The sequence below is a fragment of the Passer montanus genome, unplaced genomic scaffold, assembly GCF_014805655.1.
Source record: "Passer montanus isolate IOZ18808 unplaced genomic scaffold, ASM1480565v1 scaffold261, whole genome shotgun sequence".
Lineage (NCBI taxonomy): Eukaryota > Metazoa > Chordata > Aves > Passeriformes > Passeridae > Passer > Passer montanus.
Window position 1 is genome coordinate 40,338 of NW_024367273.1, and position 23,755 is coordinate 64,092.

Sequence of the window (23,755 nt, forward strand, 5' to 3'; positions counted from 1 at the left end):
CTGGGTGGGGAAACCGCCCCAAAGAGCTCCCCAAGGATGGACAAGGGGTTTGGGGAACCCCCCAGTGCGGCTCCATCCCCTCCCACAGCCCTGGAGAATTGCTCCAGAGATTGAATGATGGGGACACAAAGTGACCTCCATGGAACCCCTTTCCTGCTGTCCCCCCTCCTGTTATCCACCTCTCCTATCCCTTTTCCATCATCCCTCTAAATCCCAGCTTCCCTCTGGCTCAGTCTGGGGCTGACCCTCCCCTCTCCCTCACAATTTTGGTGTCCTAAATGCCCTTTTATAGCTTCTCCCCCCCTTTCCCATCGTGTTGAAAATAATGAGATGCAACTGTCTACAATAAAATGGTGTGAATCTCCTTTGAGATAGAGCAAGAGACTTGTAGATAAGGAAGTGACAAGAGAAACCGTCAGTTTCAGAAAATGTCATTAATCAACAGGAACTGTTGCTCAGCCAAGAAGATCCTGCTAAATTCCTGAACTTTGTGAAGAAGAAAAAGATTGAACAGACCCGTAAATACCCTATGTTGTACAAAATGGGAGAATGTTGGGGAGAATGTTGAGTTTGCATATTCTGCCAGAGGTAATGAAAGACATGGACATGCACGGGGACACAGAAGTGGAGAAGGGATTTGGACAACAGGGGATGGATGGTGTTGATGTGCTGGGAAGGGACTGGGTGAAGGGGAGTGTGCAGCAATATGATTAAGGCAGGAAGCAGCAGGAGGAATCTGTGTGAGAAGGGAAGAGGGAAAAGAGGAGGAAGAGAAAAATACTGAGGATTGGGATGTTTTTACAGCACTTTCCTTCATCTTATGCTCAAAATAGGCCAGCTGCAGGTTCTTTCTATCCCCGGTTTCCAGGAGAGGCAAACAAGGAGGTGAGCATGTCAGGGGGTTTCTCTGTGCTGGGCAGCGGCAGCAGCGGGCGCAGAGCTGCGGCACCGGGAGCACGGGCTGGGGGCCTGTGGGGAGCTGCGGGGCCGGGCCGGGGCTGTGGGGCAGCCGGGGCTCAGCGCCGGGCGCTGCCTGACCCCAGCAGCCCCGGGCAGGGCCGCCAGTAGCCACAGCCCAAAAGATACCCACAGAGATAACAACCAGCAACAAAACATCAACGCCCAGCAGCAAACAGCAACCAACAGCTACCCCAGACACTGCCCCCGGCAGAGCTGGAGACACCTGCTCTGGAAAAGGCTGAGAAGGAAATCCACCAGTGTGGACCTAATGAACAGCAGAGGGGAAGAAATCCGGGTCCAATAGGAAACTAAATGCAAAATAAGAACTCGGCAACTTGGAAGCAGTGAACAATAAATAATTTCAATAGGTTTTGGACGGTTAAAAGTTAAGGATAAATCTAGTAAAACCCACATGTCACCCAAATCATGGAATGATTTTCTCTTCACACTCAGTCTATGTGTGGATGAAATTATTTCTGTTGCACATCCTGGCCAGAATAAATTAATGCATTGATTCTGTAACACCAGAAATATTGTTGAAGAATTTTGGTTCTTCTTGCAGTTTCGATGACAAGATTACACGACTAGAATGTTTTTTCTTAATAATGCTACCATTATATTGCCAGTTAGATTAGGGGTGTTGGGCCAGGGGTGTGAGAGTCAGTTTTCAGTCGTAGGAGAAGTAGAAAAAAGTCTTTATGGCGTCGATTTGTTTGTGTATGTGTGTGTATGGCTGTTGTGATGGCAAAATTTTGTTATGACTTCTTTGACATTCAACTTTAGGCTTCATTTTGAAAAACTAGAAGAGCTTTAAAGTTGACCTTTAAACTGGTAAAAAGTTAATACTGCATTGTTTAAAAAAAAAAAAGTAGCTTTTAGCGGGGTCACAGGATGGCTCTGGAAGAGAAGCTTCATTCCTGGCAACCAGGAGAGGAGCTTTAGAAATGCAAATTAACACTGCTGGGGGAGGAATTCCCTCTGCCCCTCACCCCAAGCTCTGCCCGCTTCCGCTGATGGAATTTGCACAGCTCAAGGCAGAGCCCATGGTGAGGATATCTGACTCTGCAACACAAATGGGTTCAGCTGCAAAGGAAAACAGCAAATGAAGAACGTTGTGAAAACTTCACTAAAAAAAGTCCGGGGGGAATCATCCCTCTGCCCACTGCAACAGGAGCTGTCACTGTCTATGCTGTATAGGATGTATTAGAACACTGGGGTGCTCTTGCTACCACAAGTTCAGCAAAATCAGTTTGGAATCCAAGTATTTGATGTTCAAATTACAGAAAAGCAGACAATTGATGCAGCCCTGGCTGGAAGGAGCACCCAAAAAATGGGGAAAAGATGAACAGCCACCGCAACAAATCCTACAACACCATGGACCAGCTCCTGGGAACCCCAACCAATTCATATCAGGAGCCACAGTACCCATTTATCATTTCAATGGCATCATTAGATTAGAAGCTGTCCTCAAAATAATAACCACCCAGACAGATCCAGCTCCTGACTTTCCTGCTGACCAATCCACTGAAATGAGGAACACAACATTTCACCAGGGGATGGGATCAGATTAGCTGTTAGCAGAAAAAGGAGGAGTTTGTGAAAAATTAAATTACCCAAATGGCTGTTTGCAAATAGATGGCAATGGAAAAGTAGAGAAATAGATAACAAAGGAAATAAGAAAGCACCTCCTATTATGACCCAAATGTGGAAAGGATGGGAATGGGACACGGTTTCGTGGCTCCCTGGCAGACCATGGGTTAAATGAATACTGTTCCTCCTCTTATGTGCTACAGCAGCTCTCATGTTTTTACCAGGGGACATGGGTGGACTCAGGCATGGATGGAGATGTGGGGGTCAATGACAGGGATGGAAACATGGTGGGGAGACAGCCATGGGTGAGGACATTGTGGGACATGGCCAGTGACAAGTGGGGACATGGCCATGGCCAGTGCCATGGGGGGAACTTGCAGGGGATGTGGGGGATGCTGGGTTTGAGGGAGTTGAGGGTTTCTGGGAGGGACTTGGGGCTTGCTGAGGCCTTTGGGGATCCCAGGCCGAGCAGCTCTGGCTGTGCTGGGAGACCCTGGGGAGGTTCTGGGGCAGCTGCTCAAGGACCCCCTGACCTGGAGCCACAGCCGGGCATTGGGCTTCTGGAAGGGGATGAACGTCCTTGTCCCCAGGAGGGAAATCCCAGCACCCCCAGGGTGCCTGGGGCAGATGAGGGGTCACAGCGGGAAGGGGAAAGCCAGACAGAGCTGTCCTTCTCCAAAACTGCACCCCAAAAATCCCAAAACTCAGGGATTCTTCCCCTGGACCCACCAGCTCCTGGTGCTGCTGGAAACTGCCCTAAGAGTGGGGTCACCTGCAGCTGCCAGGTGGAGCACCCCTGAGCCAGCACTGGGGCACGGCACGGCCCCCACAGCGCCGGGAGGGGCTGGGAGGACAGGGAGGGGATTTGGGGGTCCTGGGGTTAACTGTGAGCCCCTCATCGAGAACGCCTTTCCCCCCGTCCCACCTCCCCCTATCCCCCTCTCCCACCCCTTTCCACCGGGTCCCGTGCCCGCTCCGCTCACCCCAGAGCTCCTCACCCGCAGCCGAGGATGGAGGAGGAGGAGCGGGAGGAAGAGGAGGGGTAGAGGAGGAGCAGCCAGAGGAGGCACCACGTGCGGCCACCGCTCTCTGGCTCTGCAGCCCCTTCGCGCCGGGAGCATCGCCCGCAGCATCCCGCAGGGGACCGGGGAGGGACTCCTCGCCCCGAGCAGCTGGGGCGGTCCCGGCAGGAATTTTTTCGAAGGAGGGAGGGATGTTTGGAGCTCACCCGAAGTATCTTTGGCGGTTTCTGTTTCTTTTTTTCGGGACAGGGCGGGCGAAGCGATGTTTGGCTCTCGCCGGAGTCTGAGGGTGGCCGGAAATCCCTTTCGGGTGGATCCTGCGGGGTTCCTGGGAGGTGTTTGTTTTGGAGTTTCCCGGGCTGGGTGGGGGATGGAGTGCCCCGGAGCCACGTGGCGATCGCCCGGTACCGGCGCGGGGGAGGGGAGCAGCTTTGAGAGGGGGAAAGCTTAGCGGGAGCCCCGGGAGTCCCTGACCCTGAAATGGGAGCCTGGAGAGGGGAGACCCCGACAGTCGGAGTGAGGGTTGCCTGGAGAAGGGGCAGCCCAGAGAAGGGATGAGCCTGGCGTGGGGGACACCCTGGGACACCAGAGAGGGGACCCCTGAGACCCCCGGCACTCCTGAGCAGAGAGTCAGGGGAGGAGGGACCCCTGGGACCCCAAAACCCTCAGCATCCCTTAGTGCAACCCCAGAGAGGGGGACCCATGGCACCCTCAGCGGCCCACAAAAGGGGGACTCCCAGAACCCCAGCGTGGGGGAATCCCAGGGATTCCTGGGAAACCTGGAGCAGATGGAGACCCTGCAGAGGAAGGATCTCCAATATATGCAGGACCGCAGCATCCACAAGGGGAAACTCCAGGGAGGGGTTTTTTCCTCTGAGTCTTGATGTTGTGGTGGTTTTCATGCATACAAGATACTTGGTGACTTCTAGAGATGGACTCAGGCAGGAGGAACCCTCAGGGCAATGTGCTCACCCCCTGTTTTTCCCTCAAAATCAGACTTCTTATTCCCAAGGCTTGGCCAAACAGAGGAGGAGGATCCTTCCTCATGGTAGTGAGGAAGATGATACAGGACAGCCAGGCAGGTGAGGAGGAAGTCACTGCCCCTTTCCCCCTCTCTTCTGCTCCATCTCCCAGCCCAGCATGTGTCGGATCCTGCGCTGGGGTCACAGAGCCCTGCAGAGCCCAGCGCCTGGGCACAGGGGCTGGAAAGGGCCTGGGGGTGCTGGGCGAGAGCAGGAGCCAGCAGGGCACAATTCCCTAAAAGGGGCCTGGAGCAAGGGGGGAATTGGTCTCTTCCCCCACAGAAAAGCGATGGGATGAGAGGAAATGGCCGCAAGTTGTGCCAGAGAAGGTTTAGATTGGACAGAGGAACAATATTTTCCCTGAAAGCATGGTCAAGCACTGGAACAGGCTGGCAGGGCAGAGGGTGAGACACATCCATGAAGGCATTTCAAGCACCTGAAGATGTGGCACTCAGGGACATGGTTGTGGTGGCCTTGACAGTGCTGGGTTGACAGTTGGACTTGATGAGCTCACAGCTCTTTTCCAACCTGAACAATTCTGTTCTCCTTAGAAGACTTTGCTTCTCTTGTGAGGTCCCATTTTTCTCTGTCAGCTCAAGCTCTGTGTCTGTGGGAGAGACTTTCTTGCAAGAGAGGAATTTGGTCTGGAGATGGGCTGCCCTCAACGTGGAGAGCATTCACCAGAACTAAACACATTTGTATTCCAGTAAGAAGGGAAAAAAGGAGGGACAGTTTCTGTTTCCAGGATAGCTTTGATTTGTTCCTATCCACAAAGGAAAAGACAGCTGTCCTTTCAAAGGAAAGCACTTCGGAATGGCACAGGCTTGCTGGACATACAGTCTCAATCCTTCTGTTGACAAACCACATAATTTGATTAGGGGAAGGGGAAAATTTCCTATTTATTTTCTTTACCTATAAGTATTTCAGCATCTCTGCTTAAAAAAAACCCCAAACAACAACAACAACAACAACAACAACAAAAAACCACAAAACCAAAAAAACCCCAAAAACCCAAAAAACAAACAAAACAAAAAAACCCCAAACAAACAAACAAAAAACCCCAACCAAACTCCACTACCACAACTTTCCAGAAGAAAACAGATAAGAAAAACAGAGAAACCAAAAGCTAGATTTTCAACCAATACAGAATATTGTTGGCTTTGACTTTTAAAGACAACCATTGTCCCAAGAGGCCTTGCTTTTTATTTTATTCAATACTACCTTTCCTCTTCTTTGCCTCAGCAAATTGAGAGATTTTTCTTTTCAAACCAGTTCCTGGGAGGCAGACAAGATTAATCAGAAATTATCTCTGCCAGTGGCTGTTTTCAGCATGGGCTGTACTTGCCCAGCTGAGGCTGTGACGGGCAGGTAAATGTCCCTCCAGTGTCCCTGTGGCTCCGTGCCTGGCACAGTCTCTGGTGCTAAATGCCCACACCCCAGACACTGAAAGACTGCAGCTGTGTTCACATCCTCCCAATCTGGAAAGGAAATGGAGAAGAGATATCATGGGGAATGTGGGAAGAGTTTTGGATGGAGCCCAGACCTCATCAATCACTGCAAGAGCCACACTGGGTGGAAGCCCTGTGAGTGAGAGGAGTGTGGGAAGAGGCTCAGGAAGCTCTTTGTCCTGATCAACCACCAGGGATCCACAGAGGGTCAGAGCCCTATGAGTGCTTGGAATGTGGGAAGAGCTTCAGTTGCATCTCCCACCTGATCCAGCACCAGAACATCCACACAGGAGGCTGCCCCTACCAGCGTGGGGGGTGTGCAAAGGGCTGTAGCCAGAGCTCCCACCTGAGGGTACACCAGCACATCCACGTTGGGGAGAGGCTCTACGAGTGTCCTGAGTGTGGGAAGACCTTCTCCATGAGCTCAACTTTAACCTGACACACATGGGGTACCTGTAAAGGAAAGCCCCAAGTATAAGAAGAGGTTTGTGCACTGCTCCAGCTCCATCCCCCATGGGAGAATCAGCATTGGCTGATCCCCAGTTCCCCTGTTTGGCAGAGCCTGGGTGATCTGTTGTCCTGGTGATACCTGTTGGGAAGAAACCTGCCTGGAGTGCTCCACATCTTCCTGGCTCCCTGTGAACACCTTGATGAATGTAGGGGCAGGAAAATCCATTGGGACACAGACCAACAGTGGGAATTGCAGATTGATGGCCTTTGGAGATCCATGGGGATGCAGAGATCCCCCTGCAGCCCCTGGAGCAGCCCCCTGGAGAAGGGGGATACCTGAGAGGAGCCTGTAACCATGGGAGACCCCTGGCCAGAGGGGCCCCGCTGGAGCAGCCTGTCCTGGCAGGACTGAGCCCGGGGCACAGTGACCCACGCTGCAGCAGCTGGAGGGGGCTGTGCCCATGGCATGGACTCGGGCTGGAGAAGTTCCTGCACAAGTCTGCGGTGGGAGAGAGCCCAGGCTGCAGCAGGGGAACGACTCCTGTCCCTGAGCAGAGGGAGAAGCCCCGGGGATGAACTGAGCACGGCCCCATTCCCTGTCTGCGGCCCTGCCGGGGCAGGAGGTGCAGCAGGAAGGAGGGAAGGGTGGGAGGAAGGTGCTTTTAAGGATCTTCTACTTCTTATTCTACTGCCCTGAGCTTGTTAGTAATAAATTCAATTAATATCTCCAATTTTGCTCGTGATGGTATTGGAAGAGGGAACTCTCCTGGTCCTTAGCTCAACTCCTGAACTCCTGGTTAAATTTTGTCTCCTCTGTCCGGCTGTAGAAGGCAGTGAGAGAGCGGCTCTGGTGGGTGCCCGGCATCGGGCGGGCATCACCCCACTCCAATGGGACGTGTCCTCATGTGGCCCTGTGCTATGGTGACACTGTTGCTGTTGCCTTTCTTATGATTTTTGCATTAAATGCTTGTGAAGTGCCCCCGCTGTCCCTCGCCCGGCGCCGGCAGCCCCGTCCCTTCCCCTGCTCCCCCTGCCACGTTCCATCCCGGCTGGAGGAGCCTTGGAGCTGCCCCGGGGGCTGCGCCCCGAGCCGGGGCCCCTTCCCAGAGCTCCCGGTCTGCCCTGGAGCCTGGAGCAGTCAGCTGGGACGGCAGAGAGCCCCACATCGGTTCGGTTTGTTTGGTCCTGCACGGAGGCAGATGGTGATCAGATGCTCCTGATTAGGGGTAGGAGCAGCGAGGCTGCAGGGCTTCCCGCTGAGGCGGAGGCACGGCAGGCGCAGGGCTGGGAAAGGCGTGGCGGGAGCTGCGGAGCAGTTTGTTGGTGCTGGCAGCTCAATGCCGCCGCGGGCCCGGGCCCGTTGCAGGGCTGTTCCTCAGCTCCGGCTCTGCCCTCAGGCAGCGCGGGGGGCGCGGAGAGCGCGGGGCGAGGCTGTGCCGCGTGCAGAGCCCGCCCGTGGCTGCGATTGGGCGCCGGTGGCGTCAGTCGTGGGTGCGGCGCGCTGATTGGCGGGAGCGGGGCGGAGGCGGGCCCCGGCGGCGGGCCTCGGGCGGCGGTGGCGCAGCAGCGGCGGCATTGGCGGAGCGCGTGTGCGGGCCCGGGAGCGGCGGCAGCGGCCGGAGCCCGGTGAGGCGGCGGCGGAGCTCGGAGGCGGCCCCGGCGCAGGTGGGAGCCGCGCTGGGCTGTGCGGGGGCTCGGGGCTGGCTGCGGGCCTCGGGGGCGGCAGGGGGCTGGGGCGGGTGGCTTGTGCCGTGCCCGGCCCGTGTTGGCCCTGGGCTGAGGGCGCTGCGGGAGCGGCTGCCCGCGGTCTCCTTGCCGCCGCTGCCTCGGCAGGAGCCGCTGCCGGAGCAGCGCTGGCTCGGCGCGCTTGCTGTGGCTCGGACAGAGGTGGCTGCCCCGTGGCCGGGGCTGTGCGGGCAATTTCCGTGGCCGGAGGTTTCTGTGGCCCGAGGAGAGCGAGGAGTCCTGGAAAAGTGACTTTCTTGCTGGGCAGAGGCACAGGCCGTGGGGCATTGGCCAGGCGCTCTCTGCCATTGCTGTAGTACGCAGCCTCCTTTGGATCCTCATTTTCCCGGCCGCTTCTCCCTCTGCCTTTGCCCACTGGCTGAGGTGCTTGGAAGGTTCCGACTTCCCGATCCGCCAGCTGCATGTCCTCGTTCATGTGCACCCCACTTTTGTATAACAGCCGATATTCATGGCTCTGTTAGGTCCTTGTTCTTCTGCTCGAAGTTCAGGAATTTAGCAGGACTTTGAGCAGCAGTCCATATCAATTAACAACATTTTCTGGAACTGATGGTTTGCTCCCATTACTTCCTTATCTACAAGTCACTGGCCCTATCTCCAGGCAGACTCACTCACTGACTCTGTTCTTACTGGGTCTCCTTTGCTTTAAAGATTATTCTCAGTGCCCTCATTCCCTGTCCTTTTGTAGCCGTTTCTGGATCAGGAGGCCTGGCTGCCACCTGCATGCCCTCGCTCAGCTGCTGAATGAGCTGCACTCTCAAGGTGTGCAGCATGGCAAAAAGATGAGAGTTGCTGTAGCACACAGAAGGAGAAAGAGCATTCGTTTAACCCATGGTCTGCCAGGGAACCACGAAATCGTGTCCCATTCCCATCCTTTCCGCATTTGGGCCGTAACAGGAGGTGCTTTTCTTATTTCCTTTGTTATCTATTTCTCCACTTTTCCATTGCCATCTATTTGCAAACAGCAGTTTGAGTCATTGAATTTTCCACCAACTCCTCCTTTTTCTGCTAACAGCTAAACTGATTCCATCCCCTGGTGAAATGTTCCTCATTTCAGTGGATTGGTCAGCAGGAAGGTCAGGAGCTGGATCTGCCTGGTTGGTTATTGTTTTGAGGACAGCTTGTCATCTAATCCTGACATTGAAATGATAAATGGGTACTGTGGCTCCTGATATGAATCGGTTGGGGTTCCCAGGAGCTGGTCCATGGTGTTGTAGGATTTGTTGCGGTGGCTGTTCATCTTTTCCCCATTTTTTGGGTGCTCCTTCCAGCCAGGGCTGCATCAATTGTCTGCTTTTCTGTAATTTGCACATCAAATACTTGGATTCCAAACTGATTTTGCTGAACTTGTGGTATCAAGAAGACGCCAGTGTTCTAATACATCCTATACAGCATAGACAGTGACAGCTCCTGTTGCAGTGGGCAGAGGGATGATTCCCCCCGGACTTTTTTTAGTGAAGTTTTCACAACGTTCTTCATTTGCTGTTTTCCTTTGCAGCTGAACCCATTTGTGTTGCAGAGTCAGATATCCTCACCATGGGCTCTGCCTTGAGCTGTGCAAATTCCATCAGCGGAAGCGGGCAGAGCTTGGGGTGAGGGGCAGAGGGAATGAGCCCAATTCCTGCCCCAGGCAAGAGACCCGGGTCCATTGTCCACACTTTGCCCCAGCAGTGTTAATTTGCATTTCCAAAGCTGCTTTCCTCCTTGCTCGGAAGGAAGCTTCTCTTCCAGGGAAGCTATTCTGAGACTCACTCGTGGCCCCCAACAAAGACTAAAATTTTTTTTTAACAGTATTCTGTTAACTGTTTATGCATTAAAGGGTCACCTTTGAATCTCTTTTAGTTTTGCAATTGCAGCCTATAGGTAAACCCACAACAAAATTTTTCTATCAGTAACAGCCACACAAACACATGCACAAAAATAATCCAAAGCCATAAAGATTTTTTCCTACTTCTTCAGCTAAGAATAAAAATTGATTTTCACACCCCTGGCTCAAACCTGACTGACAATATAAAAGCAGCATTATTAAGAAAAAACTTTCTCATGGTGTAATCCAACCGCAGGCAGCCCAGTGTGTGAGTGTAGGTGAGAGGCAGAGTGGAATTGTGCCGTGGTGTTCCCCAGCAGCTGTGGCGAGTGCAGGCCCAGCCAGCGCTGAAGCTGCAGCAGTGGCAGCAAGGATTGGCCCCGGTGGCTGGAGCTGGCAGAGGAGGGTGGCCAGGCCGAGGATTGCAGCAGAGGATGTGTGGGCAGGCGCAGGGGCTTGGCCCGCTGTGGAGCCCTGGCTGCTGCTGCGTTGCCTTGAGTGCAGGCTCAGGGGCGGCCTGCCATCCTCCTGCTGCAGGCGGGAAGTGCAAATCTCCGGGGCTGCAGAGCCTGGAGCCCAGGCTGAGGGGTCCCCCCGTGTTCAGCTGTGCTGGCGGCTGTTTCTGGCCTCAGGGACACTTGGCATGGGCCACTTGGCCATTTGGCCACCAGTGCTGCTGCTTTGCCCTCCTTAGGCAGGAGCCGATGTCCTGGCTGGGTGTTGGGAGCAGCAAAGTGCCAAGGTGGGTGTGCCTAATCAATCTCTCCCAACCTGGGTCTGGAGCTCTGTCCCTTGAATGCAGTCCTGGGTTTCTTGCCAGCCCCTCTCCAGGCTGTTCAAACAGGAGGCTGGGTTAAACCCTTCCCCTGTCCTCAGTTCTAAATCCTCCTGTGCCACTGAACAAGTTTCCTACTGTCATACTCAAGCTCTGCTCATCCATTTAGAGGCTCTTTTGGTTATCAAAGCTTTACCTTGATGCCAGGCTTGAACAATAAGAGATGCTCCCTCTGTCCTCAGTTTTTGGGCCTCAGTTCCCATGAAAGCTGTGTCTGCACAATTCTGCAGACAATGAGGCGACTCTGGCCACTGGGTTAAAGATTTCAGCAGAAGAATTCCTTTGGCAAGACCCTGTTTAATATCCACACACAATCCAAATTCTTTTTCTGTGTCTGGAAGGCCCAGGGCAGGAGCCTGTGATTTCTTCCTTGTGTCCATCCATCCAGTTTGTTGACTGGCAGGATAAGGGTGTTGCAGGGAGAGATTCCTGGCTGCGAAAACCCTGCCTTTAACAGGGACTCAATAGCAGGCTGTGAGCCCTTCCCTCCCTCCCTTGGAACAGGGTGTTGCTTTTAGACTCCACTTGTCCTGGTTGCTTCCAAGTAATTTGGAGACGCTCCATACAAAACCAGTTAGTTTTGCTGTCACCAAAATAAAATCCCTAAAAGTGAATTCTGTCACTTTCCCATATAATCCACATTTCCCAGATGTTCCTTGCTCCTCCTCCTTGTGCTCACTGTCCCATCCACACCCTGTATCCCAGAGCAGGTCCCTGTTCTGCCAAAGTGTCCCCCCGGGGTATCCACATCCTTAATTACCTGTGGGACAATGTGCAGACTTCCTGAACATTCTCTCCTTTTCTATTACGCATTATATTCATGGCTCTATTAAATCTTTTATCTTCTTGAAGTTCAGGAATTTTGCAGGACTTTGGCGAAGGAGCAGTCTGTGTGAATTAATACCCTTTTTCTGAAACCGAAGGTTTCTCCTGTCAGTTCCTCATCTACGAGTTCTTAGCCCTATCTCCAAGCAGATTCACACCATCTGTTTATTAAGAAACACTCATTTATTCCTTTCAACTTGATGGGAAAGGGGGAGAGAAGTCGTAAAAGGACATTTAGGACACCTAGACTGAGTGAAAGAAGGGGGTGTGTCACCCCCAAGCTGAGCTGGGCAGAGCTGGGATTGGGGTGGGTGATGGAAAGGGGTAGGTAGGAGAGGGAGATTAGGGGAGGGGCACAGTGGGAAAGGAGGTCTTGTAGGGCGTCTCTTTGTGTTCCCATGACATCATCCCTGGAGGGATTCTCCAGGGCTCTGGGAGGGGTTGGATCTGCACTGGAGGGATCCCCAACCCTCTTGTCCATCTGTGGGGGATTTTTGGGGGTCGTTCCCCACATCCACCAGCCAGTGCTGTGGCATATGTGGAGCAGAGGGGAGTACAAAAGAGAGGTCCAGGGTTGGCAAGGAACAGGCATGGGAGGAAGAGAAGGGAGACAGGAGAAGTACAGGGTTCCAGCCTGCAGGTGGCCAGGGAGGGGAAGGTTGCCCTAGATATATCAGAGTGTTCTCAAGCAAGTTTTTATGGGGACTGTTTGAAGTTTACAGATTGTGGACTCGAGACCCAAATAACTTTGTGGGTCACTGCGAGGGCTTGGTTTTTTGGGGGGAATTTTGGATCTTGCAGAAACCCAATGCTGAGTTGCAGTTCAAATCTGGGGTCCATGTGACAATCACCAGGTACTGGTGGGGAGAGGACATGGGTCTTTGTGATGCCTCAGGAGAGCAGTGGAGGGGAACCCTAAGACCCCTGGGGTGGGAAGAGAGGATAGCTCACCCGGAGCTGGAGGACCCCAGGCAGCCTGAAGGGCAGAGCAGAAGGGCCTGGAGTAGGGGGACCCCTAGGATCTGTGGAACCCTGGAGCAGAGAGTCAGGGGAAAAGGGATCACTGGAGCATCAAAACCCCTTGATCATCCATAAGAAAGACCCTAGAATGGGCCATGCCAGAAGACATGGGTCCCCCATCAGTCCGGAAGTGAAACCCGCAGAAACCAAAACTGGAGAGACGAGAGAGGCAGATCTCCTATGAGCGGTTTTTTGGGGGCTGAGTCTTGGTGCTTTGGAGATTTTTATGGACACAAAATATCTGGTAACTTCCTGAGATGGACTTGTTCAGGAGGAACCCCACTCCAAGGAGCTCACGCCCTTGTTTTTTGTCCCAAACCAGGATTTGTCATTCTGAAGCCTTGGCCAGATGGAGGAAGAGGAAAAGCGACGGAGATCCCCCACAAGGAGAGGCTGCAAATCCAGCCCAGAGAGCTGCAAGGAAGAAAGACCCCCTCTGTGTTGGAAGGCCAGAGATCCAAATACAGTTCGGAGCTGGTGGAGAAGCCTGAGGCTTGGGAGAAGCTCCACAAGTGCTTGGAATGTGGGAAGGGTTTCAGCCGGAGCTCCAACCTGATCCAGCACCAGATGTTCCACACCGGGGAACGTCCATATGAGTGTGGGGAATGTGGGAAGAGCTTTAGCCAGAGCTCTGACCTGATCCAGCGCCAGAGGATCCACACTGGGGAACGGCCCTATGAGTGTGGGCAATGTAGGAAGAGCTTCAGCCGGAGCTCCCACCTGCACAGCCACCAGAAGATCCACTCTGGAGAACGGCCCTACAAATGCTTGGAATGTGGGAAGAGTTTCAGCCGGAGCTCCAATCTCACTAAGCACCACCAGATCCACACTAGGAAATTGTCCTACACGTGCTTAGAATGTGGGAAGAGCTTCATCCCGGAACTCCAACCTCATTAAGCACCAGAAGATCCACACTGGTGAATTGCCCTCCAAGTGCTTGGAATGTGGGAAAAGCTTCATCCGGAACTCTGATCTCATCAAGCACCACAAGATCCACACTGGGGAATCGCCCTACAAGTGCTTGGAATGTGGGAAGAGCTTCATCCGGAGCTCCACCCTCATCAAGCACTGTAAGATCCACACCAGGGAACGGGAACAGCCGTATGAGTGGTTGGAATGTGGGAAGAACTACTCCTGGAGCTCCCAGCTTGTCATCCACCAGCGCATCCACACTGGGGAGAGGCCCTATGAGTGTCCTGAGTGTGGGAAGAGGTTTCAGAGCAGTGCCCATCTCCTCAAACATCAGCCAATACACACGGAGGAGCGGCCCTTCCGCTGCCATGACTGTGGGAAGCGCTTCAAGCACAGCTCCACCCTGTCCAGCCACCAGCTCATCCACACTGGGGAGAAGCCCTACGAGTGTCCCGAGTGTGGGAAGAGGTTTCGCACCAGCTCACAGCTCTTCCTCCATCAGCCAGTACACACAGGGGAGAGGCCCTTCTGCTGCTCCGACTGTGGGAAGGGCTTCAAGCAAAACTCATACCTCATCATCCCTCGGCGCATCCACACTGGGGAGAGGCCCTACAAGTGTGAGGAGTGTGGGAAGAAGTTTTATACCAGCTCCCATGTCACCCACTGTTGCATCCACACGGGGGAGAGGCCCTACAAGTGTCCTGAGTGTGGGAAGAGCTTCTCTAGGAGCTCTCACTTGACCCAACACCAATGGAGCCACTGGTAGGAGAAGCCCTGTGAGTGCCCCGAGTGCAGGAAGAGCTTTGTGCGCTGCTCCAGCTCCAGCCCCCATGGGAGGATCCACACTGGATGATCCCCAGTGACCCCCGTTGGGCAGAGCCTTGGTGATTTATGATCCTGGTAAGCAATGTTGGAGAGATACCTGGCTGGTGGGTTCCACATCTTGGCTCCCCACAGGTACCTGGATGAACACAGACAGGAACATCCATCGGGATGCCGATGGACTTCAGCAGCTCCTTGGGAAGAGCAGACTGTTTGACTTTCAGCCCCATAAAACTCACCCTTGGTTTCAATTATTTCTTTTGGTGGCATCAGGAAATGCTGATTGGTCTTGGACATATTTTCTAACCTAAATGATTCCACAATTCTAATTCTCTCTGGCCCACAGGCATTGTCTTGGGAATGTTTTTTTTATTCCATACTGTTTTTGGGGCTTTTTGTTTCTGTGGTGGTCGTTGGTCTCCCCTCACCTCTCCTGGCTCTGGTAGTATAGGGATGGGTGAGAGCCAGCCCAGGATTTCCTGTGAGAGCGGCCAGTCTGCTCATGGCTGTGTTGTGTCATGCCTCTGACCAGAGATACTGTTGCCTTGTGGGTTTTGCCTGTTTCTTTTTGTTTATTTTCCTTTGGCTCTGTGGCTGGCCGTACTGGCTTCCTTCTCTGGTTCTCTGCTGCTTGGGAGCCCAAAGCCAGTGTGTACCATGCCAGGACCTGGGACCAGGAGCCCCCCAGTGCCATGCCAGGGTCTGCCCCCTTTGCACAGCCTGACCCAGGGATGAGCCATCTCAGATGAGCTACCCAGGGGAGCAATTTCCCCGCTCAGCCCCGCTCTTCTCTGCCGATGCTTCAGGGCTTCTTGATACACTGTAACCCGACCTGCAGACACCCTGTGGCTTTAGGCAGGGCCCCAGAGTTTCTGCTATCTTCTTTTTTTTTTCCCACTTCCAGCTCAGCTGCCCCAGTGATTTTGCCAAGGAAATCTCGGTTCCGTCTCCTGCCAGCCCACGCGCAGAGAGGCATCCAAAACTGCCGCAGCGCCCCCTGCAGCTGCGGAGGAATCATCGCACCCTGCCCGCCGGGAGCCACCAGCGCCCCTGCTGGCCGCGCCCGGAACTGCACCAACGGCAAGAGCAGCCTAGCACCGGGTTTGTGGTTCTGGTTGTTGTTCCTGCCGTTGTTGTTTGCTTGCCTTATACACATACATACTAGTAAAGAGCTGCTATTTCTTTTTTCATATCTTTGCCTGAAAGCCACTTAATTTCAAATTTATAATAATTCATAGGGGAGGGGGTCATATTTTCCATTCCAAGAGAGGTTCCCGCCTTCCTTTATAGGCACCTGTCTTTCAAACCAAGACAGATTTTGGCACCCAATGTGGGGCCTGAGGGCATTGAGAGGAAAGAGTGAAAAAGGAATAAAAGTTCCTGGGTAACCTACTTTTGTGTGTGCTGGATATAGAAACCTTGTTAGGCAGCACCATGTGGTGTAGCCTACCCTGGTTCAATGAGTGCATGGTTGTGGCTGTATTTTTCCCGTTTGCAGCTCCTTATCTAAACATGGGTCCTATGACTAAGGCTACTGTGGCTGTTATGCAGTATTTGCACAATGGATCAATAAGGTGAGGAATTAATGGATTTTTAACTTCTTGAAAGTGGGAATGTAGATACATGGTTACCACACACTAAGTGTATGTTTTTGGGGTTTCATCGATAATGGGACCCATTTGTGAGGGAGTGACACCAGGGGAAGTTTTCTCCCAACCTTTCACCCATTTCTTTGGGCCTATCCCAAGAGCTTTCCAAAGGGTCAAATATTCTCTAGATACCAACCATATCATACAGTGGCTGGTGTTGCTGATATTCTATTTAGCATTTAGAGATAAGGTGAGACTGCCTTGGGTTACCACTCTGACATCTAGTCAGTCTACCTCAGTGACTAGGGATGCTGCCCTGCAGCCCACCTCATAAATAAACCACCCAGATTGGATGGGGGTAATGGAGAAGATACAACAGCTGCTGAGGGAATATACTTCTCCAGCTGGTTGGTAACCCTCTCCCTACCTCAGAGAGGGAGAGTCTGGTGGTGCAGCACTGGAACCCATGGATGTTCCGACGGTCCAGGTTCCAGCTGAACCACTCCAGCTGAGTCACAGCCAGCAGCAGTCGCCCCTGTGCAGAGGGGGAAGTATAAGACATCATTAACAGTGTGCCCAGTTAATGATCATGAGGAGCCAGGGCCCTCACAACCAGCAAGGCGGCCAAAAGTTGAAATCATCAGCTGAGTCCCTGTCACACCACAGTCTCTGTGATCTGTGAAGAGACATTGTACAGCGGGGCTGTGAGGCTTATTCGACCTAGTTACTCTGGGTTTGGGTCCTTATGGGTCCAGGAGAGCAACTGAGTGGTGGCAAAACAAGGAATTCGGGGTCCTGGACCCAGGGCATGGGTATTGATCAGGTGTTCTTGAGGGAGCTGTGGCCCCTTTCCCTCCCTCTGTGAGTGGCTTTTAACGAGTGTAAGAAAGAGGTTTGCTCACAGAGGCAGAATGCAGGATTGCTGTCCTAAGACCATTGGAAGACCACTGAGGAAGGAAGTGGCAGTACTAGAAGAACTCTTTGGAAGGGGCCAACAGCACCATCATGACTCTTAACAATGTCAGGTGCACAGGACAAATGTTGTGGAACGTGGCAAATCCTGGGGCCATCCTAATACAACACCTTCATTGCAATGGTGAATGCTGGGGACGACTGAGAGACACTGGGTTCTGTAGCCAACAGGCTCAGGTATTATGAGAGTATGGTCAATGGCCTGATGCACACTCATGTCTCTGCTTTGGGTAAGGACCAAAGAGGAGTTTAAAGAAGAAATTAGGGAGGTGAGAGAAGAGGTGAGAAAGAACAGTTCCCATGTGGCACCACTGCAAGAAGAAGAAGGCCCTGGCATCAAAGTCCAATGTCCCCCAGCTAGAGAGAGGAGCTACACCCAATGAGCTGAGCTGAAGTTCTTCCTTTGTGACCATGGGGAAGACATGAAAAGGTGGGATAGCAAACCCACTTATGTGCTGGCAGCAGGGATGTCAGCTCAAAAAGGAAAACACTAACCGAGGGAGTTCGGCTAAAATGAAGGGAGCCTCAGCCTCCCATGACCGAGCTGCTGGTACAACAGAAGGGAAATCATATGTCACATTCCCTTGAAGGAACCTGTAGGATGTATGTTGAGGGAGGGAATGATAACCAGGGCTAGAGAGGCCCTGCCTCTAGCCAGGTAGAGGCATGGGAAAATGGGGTCTTTTGGACAGCATGGATCTGATGGCCTGGCATGAAGCGGCGCTGCCGCTGGCGGGGCTGGAGCGTGGCTGCCCCGCACCTCAGGGCGAGCCAGGAGTGACCACACGGGTGGGGAGGGACTCCTGCTGGACTGCAGGGACCGAACCCATGGACAGATCCCATGCCTGGAGCAGGGCAAGGATTCCTGTCCCTGAGGGGGAAGCAGTGGCACAAACTGGCCGTAACTCCCATCCCTTCTCCCTGCACCGCTGGGCAGAAGAGGGAGGGAACCGGTGGTGGTGTTGAATTTTTACATTTGTTGTTACAAAGCAGAGTCGCAAGGGGAGCTCAGCTTGCAGCTTCAGACGAGGGAATCCAATGTGGGTGCTGGGACTTCTGTAACCTCAAGGTGTTACTTGTTACTTGACACTTTAGTTTTGGCAATATGAGGCCCTTCAGCAGCAAAGTCTCTCCCAGCCACTGGTTTCTGACTCAGACCCAGCTCACAACTGGGACAAGAAATTCAAAGTCCCAATAGAAAAAGCTCTGCTGTCACTTTATTTTCACCATTTCATTTCATTTCATTTCATGTATCTTATATAGTCTACTTTTTTTTTTTTTCTATAATCCCATGTTTATTTACTATTTCTCCCCCAACCCTTGTTCTGTCCTGGAGGTCTGTGGGGAGATGCCGTCCCACAGCCCTTTCTGCCCCAGCACCCATGGCTGCTCGGGTGCCATCAGGCCCGGGCTCAAAGGGAAAGCACAAAACCCTCTGGAAATAAAGCTGGTCTGGGGGAAAACCCTGCAGGGGGGATTGAATTCCACGGACAGTGCTGGCTGAGAGTTGGAGATTCCAAATGCTCCAAGGGGCCAGAGGGAACTGTGCTGGGGCCTCGAAGCCTCCCTGGGGTGGGGGCACCTCCGAGACTCCCGAGCACAGCGACCCCTCCCACCCCCCAAAATCTGCAGGTCTGGGTCAGCTGAGGAAAAGAGCTGGAAAAGGGACTGGAAAGGGGGTGGAACTTGAGAGGACCCCTCAGCCAGCACCCGCAGCAGTCACCTGAAAATCTCCCAGAAACCAAGGAAATAAATGGAAATAATGATGAATTTTTAAACCCTTTCTTCTGCTGTTTCTCGAAGGTCCTGGCTGGGTCCCACCAGGAGGAGCCAGGGGCAGGGAGGGAGATCAGGGCTTAATTGTGGAGAAGTTCATTTGGGGCGAGGAAACTGACTGTGGGGAGAAAATGTAAATGGAAGGGGATGATTTGAACTGGGGAGAGAAGATGAAGTCAGGAGAGGAGACCGCCAGCCCTCAGCTGTGTCCCAAAGGTGCTGCCAGTGGTTTTTCCACCGACCCCCCAGGCTGAAAACACACACAAGGGAGTGGCCCATTCACTGCCCCAGCTGCACGAGGAGCTACAAATGCAACTCCCACCTTGCTGTGCACCAGCACATCTGCACTGCGTGGAGGCCCTACAAGTGTCCTGAGTGTGGGAAGAGATTCTCCTACAGCTCTGCCTTGGCCTCATGGAAATGGACCCATGGATAAGGGAAGCTCTGCGAGTGCCCCGACTGTGGGAAGGGCTTTGTCCCCTGCTCCAGCTTTATCACCCATCAGAGTGACCCACAATGGACAGAGAGCTGGTGACTCCCATTCTGGGTGATCCATGTTTACATCCAGTGTATTGGGTTTGTGTGGACAGGTTTTGGAAATGAAGGGGGCTCATTAAAGTAACACAAGAGAAATTGTGTAAGGGAAAAGAAAGCAATCATCAGAGTAGAAAGATACACAGGCACCAGCCCTGGATCCAGCAACAAAAGTTTTGGTTGTGATTATTACAATGTCCTTGTCCTTGGTCTAAGTGATGCTCCCAGGATGGACCCCCTGGGGGTTGGAAAAGCCCCAGAAACACCAGATTCTGTGGGTCAGTATGGATTCAGGTTTGGGTGAATGCCCAGGTACCTCCTCTGGAGGGAGTTTTACACTGTCTGATGTCACACTGTGGATCCTGGGGCACTTTGGGCGGCTCTGATGGTTTCTGGCCCCTTCTGAGATGTGGCCCTGCCTCTCCCAGCAGCGCAGCTGAGCCAGGTATGGCCCATGTGAAGGGATGAAAAGCTCCAGCCCTCTCTGTGCGAATGTCCTGGGCCTTCCCCAGGGGAGTTTCCAGAGGCGAGGCAGTTGTGTAATGGAGGGCACTGCCCTGTCCAAAGCCCTGTCCCACGTGGCAGCATCTGCTCCTGATCGGCCTCTTCCCTTCCCTGGCTCCCAGCCCAGCTTGTCCCGTCTGGGGCTGGCTGTTCATGCCCTCTGCCCCGGGCACTTCCCATGCCCATGGCCAGCAAAGCCCCTCTGCTTTTGCCAATGGTTCGAGCCATTAACCCGGGACATTTCAGTCCCTCACAGCTCTGCTCCCCACAAGCAGAGAGGGATGGATGGTGCCTCAAAACTACTCCATCCCACTGAAAATGGCTCAACTCCACCTCCAAACTGCTCAATCCCACCTCAAAACTTTGGGGTATGTCCTGAGCCCAAATTACTCCCAGTTGTGGATGTCCCTTGTCCACAAACTTCAGCCAGTTGTTGCCATCGAGGAAGTGACAGTGGGCTTTTCCCCAGAAATGGAACACACCTGTGTGGGAAAGGAGACAGGTGAGGGGGTGCCTCCCCTCACCCCCAACAGACCCCAGCACCCCACAGCAGGTTGGGGGCTCAAGGGACCACCCTGGATCCCCCATTCCCACCCGGCTCTGCCCCACGGCCACCGCAGCACTGGCTGCTGGGTGGGGTCACCCCCACTGTCAGTCCCCCAGGGAGGGACAGGGGGAATGGGGACCAAATGAGATGGAGATGGGGCTCCCTGTTGGAGACTCATGAGGTGCAGCCTGTCCAAGTGCCCCTTCAGGTGGTGAAATGGACTGTATCAGGAACCTTGTAGCAGGAGGCTGGAACAGCAGATGCGAGCACACCCGTGGTGGGAAATGAAGTGTACCAAAAACTCTGCAACCATGCCTGGAGCCACAGAGGTCCAACGGATTAGATGCGTAATAAACAAGTGGTGTTCCTTTGCTAAGTTGTAAATGTAAGTTACAAGCTAAGTGTTGCTAAGTGTTGTTTTTCTGTCAAATTGCTAAGTAAAATGCGGAAGTTATAGCTGTAAGTTAGGTTAAATACTGTTAAGTGTTATTCCTCTGTTAAATTGCTTGCCCTAAGGTGTAAGTTAAGTTACAAATTATGGTAGAGGTTAAAGTGCTGCTTAGTGTTTTAGTCCAAGTTCCTTTTATTCCTTGCCCACACTGTATTTTGTCCCATGCACCTAACACAACATACACACCCAGCCATCATCCCCTAGATTCTTCTCAGTTCATTTCTGTTTTGGTTGCCTGGATTTTGTTCAGTTTTGTTGTTGCTTGTTTTCGTTTTTGTTGTGCCTTAGCTGTTCTGTAGGCAGTAGAGTGAATCTTGCCAATGAACTTGTTGTGCTTTGTCGCTTAATGTTACTGTGATTGAAAAGGGTCTTGTCCAATTAAATATCTCTCAAGGCTGCAACCATCTTAGTGGCCAGGACCTGAAAGGGTGTGGAGTTCAAACCAATGAGAGCATCCAGACCGGATCTTTCAAATGCACTGTATAAGGGGGGCTTGGGAATAAATGTTGTTGCCACACGAACTTGAAGGTGAGTAGTCTCTGTCTCCTGCGCCCTCTCCCCCCAATATGTGACCTTGAATCATGATTTTAAAGGGTTAAGATTTTAGCTGAGGGTCAGAACCAATTTATATTGAAGTTAGATACACCAATGATAGGTAAATGATTATTAGATGCTTAAGCTAAAGCTAATTGTTATATTATGAGCTCATTTGTAGGAGGAAGTGGAGCAAGTGAACTATTACAGTAACTAACATATTGAAACCAGGAGAACGATGCCCAGCACCTGGACTCTGTGTTAATCCATCATGAAGCAGGTGACCTTGGATCATACCAGAAGGTCACGGAGACCTTATGAAGACCTTCCTGACTTCATCCCTGCAACCACTGACCCACTTCAAGACCACCGACCCAATTCAAGAGAAGAGTTGCGCATGTGTGAAGGAATAATGACCTCATTTTAATACAAAGCGGGAATGGGAGGTGCTGGGGTTGAGCATATGTATTATTTTGGGAAATAAATAGAAGGCAAAGAACTCTGTGTGGAGCGGTGACGCATTTCGGGGACAAGCCCCGTGCCACCTGCTGGTGTAATAAACACACAACTTTCTAACATTAACTACTTAGAGAGTCTTTGTCCACGATCTTCAGTTTTACAACTCAGTCTGACTTTTGCTCATGCCCTTGCCACTGATTTTTAAGCAATCTCAAACACTCTCATTCATTACAGCCCCACAATGTCCCACATCACCGAGGGCCCTGACACGGGCCCGTGTCACAAAGTGCCACACCCGGCACCCAACAAGAGAGGGACAGAGAGGAACGGGCACAGAGCAGCCCCGGCCTTGTGGCCTTGTAGCCCCTGCAGTGCCCAGAGCCCTGGGAGGCTTTGGCCACGGTCCCAGGACAGCCCCAGCCCTGCCCTGCAGAGCCCTGGGGCTCAGCCCGGGCGCTCCGGGGCAGGAGGAATTGGCCGGCCGGACATGCTGGGGCCTTGTGGGCAGTGGCTGCGTGTCCCGTGGGAGGCCGGCCCCAAGGGTGTCCCTGGGTGTCCCTGGGTGTCCCTCAGGGCTTTGCTGGGCACCGGGCTCGTCACTGCCTCACTCAGGGACACCCAGGGGCACCGAGAGCAGCCTCGGCGCCTTTGCAGGGCACGGGGAGCTGAGTGGGGCAGGGGCACCATGGAAACACCGAGTGCCTGCTCGGAGCACAGCCGGGAGAGAGCCGGGCTGGAGAGCCGGGAGAGGCTGCTCAGAGCTGGCCCGGGGACTTGGGCACCTGGGAGACAGAGCAGGCTCTGAGCCAAATGCCTGAGAAATGACAGCACGTTTTTCTTTTTTTTTTTTCACACTTCATTATTCTGTATTTTCTCAATGTAAGCTTTTATGAGGGAACATTGTCAATATTCATTTTACTTTATTTAGAAAGAATTCCATTGTATTTTGTTATGTGTGAAGAGGGATGGGCTGGGAAATAGTGGGTAATGGAGTTTTTTATTCAATGTATTTTCAAAACTGAGATGTGACAAGTCCAGACTTTGACTCCAACAGCAGTGTCTGGTTCTGACTGCTCTGCTTTTCATGGTGGAATCGCAGTTCTTTCAAATCCAGCAATCAAGACTCTTGAAACACAGAAAAGCTGGGAATCAGTTTAAAGCCCTTGGAGGGTTTGCTCTGTCTGTACATTCCACATCTCCCCTGGTGTCCGTTCAGCCTCTCCACTCCTGTCCTGGTGCACGTTGCTGTATCCAGAGTTCGGTACATGCTTTTATAGATAGATAGAGACCTGTGATTACTGTATATGCAATTGTCTCGGAGTGAGTTACTGAGATGGCACATTCCGTGATCCTCTGCTTTGTGACCAAAGAAGGGTTCTTGTGTCTTTAACCCCGGGAGCCGGGAGAGAAAACAGCCTGAGCTGCAGCGCCGCTGCTGCACCTGCCGGGACTCGGCTTTTCCCCTGGGGGAGAAGCCGCTGCCACCTGTGCCCCGTGTGGGGAGCGGGGATGACTCTGGCATTTTGGGTCTTTTGTCCCAGGGTGTGTGTGGGGGGTAAGGTCTAACAATGTCTATTAATGATTTTTTTTTGTTTGTTTGTTTTGTTTTGTTTTGTTTTTTGTTTCATGTCTTATGGGCATTCTGTTTGTTAATAAACTGTTCAAGTTTTTTTTCATGTTCATCTATTAATTTTCATTTCCTGTTGGTGGAAAGGGATTATCGGAACCCTGTAGAGGGGACAACACTCACTCCTAAGTGTCCTCTTTTAATCCTCTTTCAAGCTGAGACACCCTACAAGTGCTTGGAATGTGGAGTGAGCTTCAGCCAGAGCTCCTGCTGATCCAGCAGCAGGAGATCCAAACCAAGGAATATCCCTGCTGGGGCTTGGAATGTGGGAAGAGCTTCAGCAAGAACTCCTACCCCATCAAGGAC

At 52.7% G+C, this 23,755-nt stretch overlaps 1 protein-coding gene across 1 annotated transcript; it reads left to right on the top strand.

The window, feature by feature from the left end:
- The first annotated feature begins 8,101 nt into the window (after positions 1–8,101).
- LOC120503614 (zinc finger protein 2 homolog) lies at positions 8,102–23,414 on the top strand. Its single transcript, XM_039712292.1, is given in 4 exon segments — positions 8,102–8,157; positions 13,045–13,595; positions 13,597–14,534; positions 15,361–23,414. Coding segments are annotated over 2 exon segments (1,110 nt in total). The 5' UTR covers positions 8,102–8,157; positions 13,045–13,289; the 3' UTR covers positions 14,401–14,534; positions 15,361–23,414.
- The last annotated feature ends 341 nt before the right edge of the window (positions 23,415–23,755 follow it).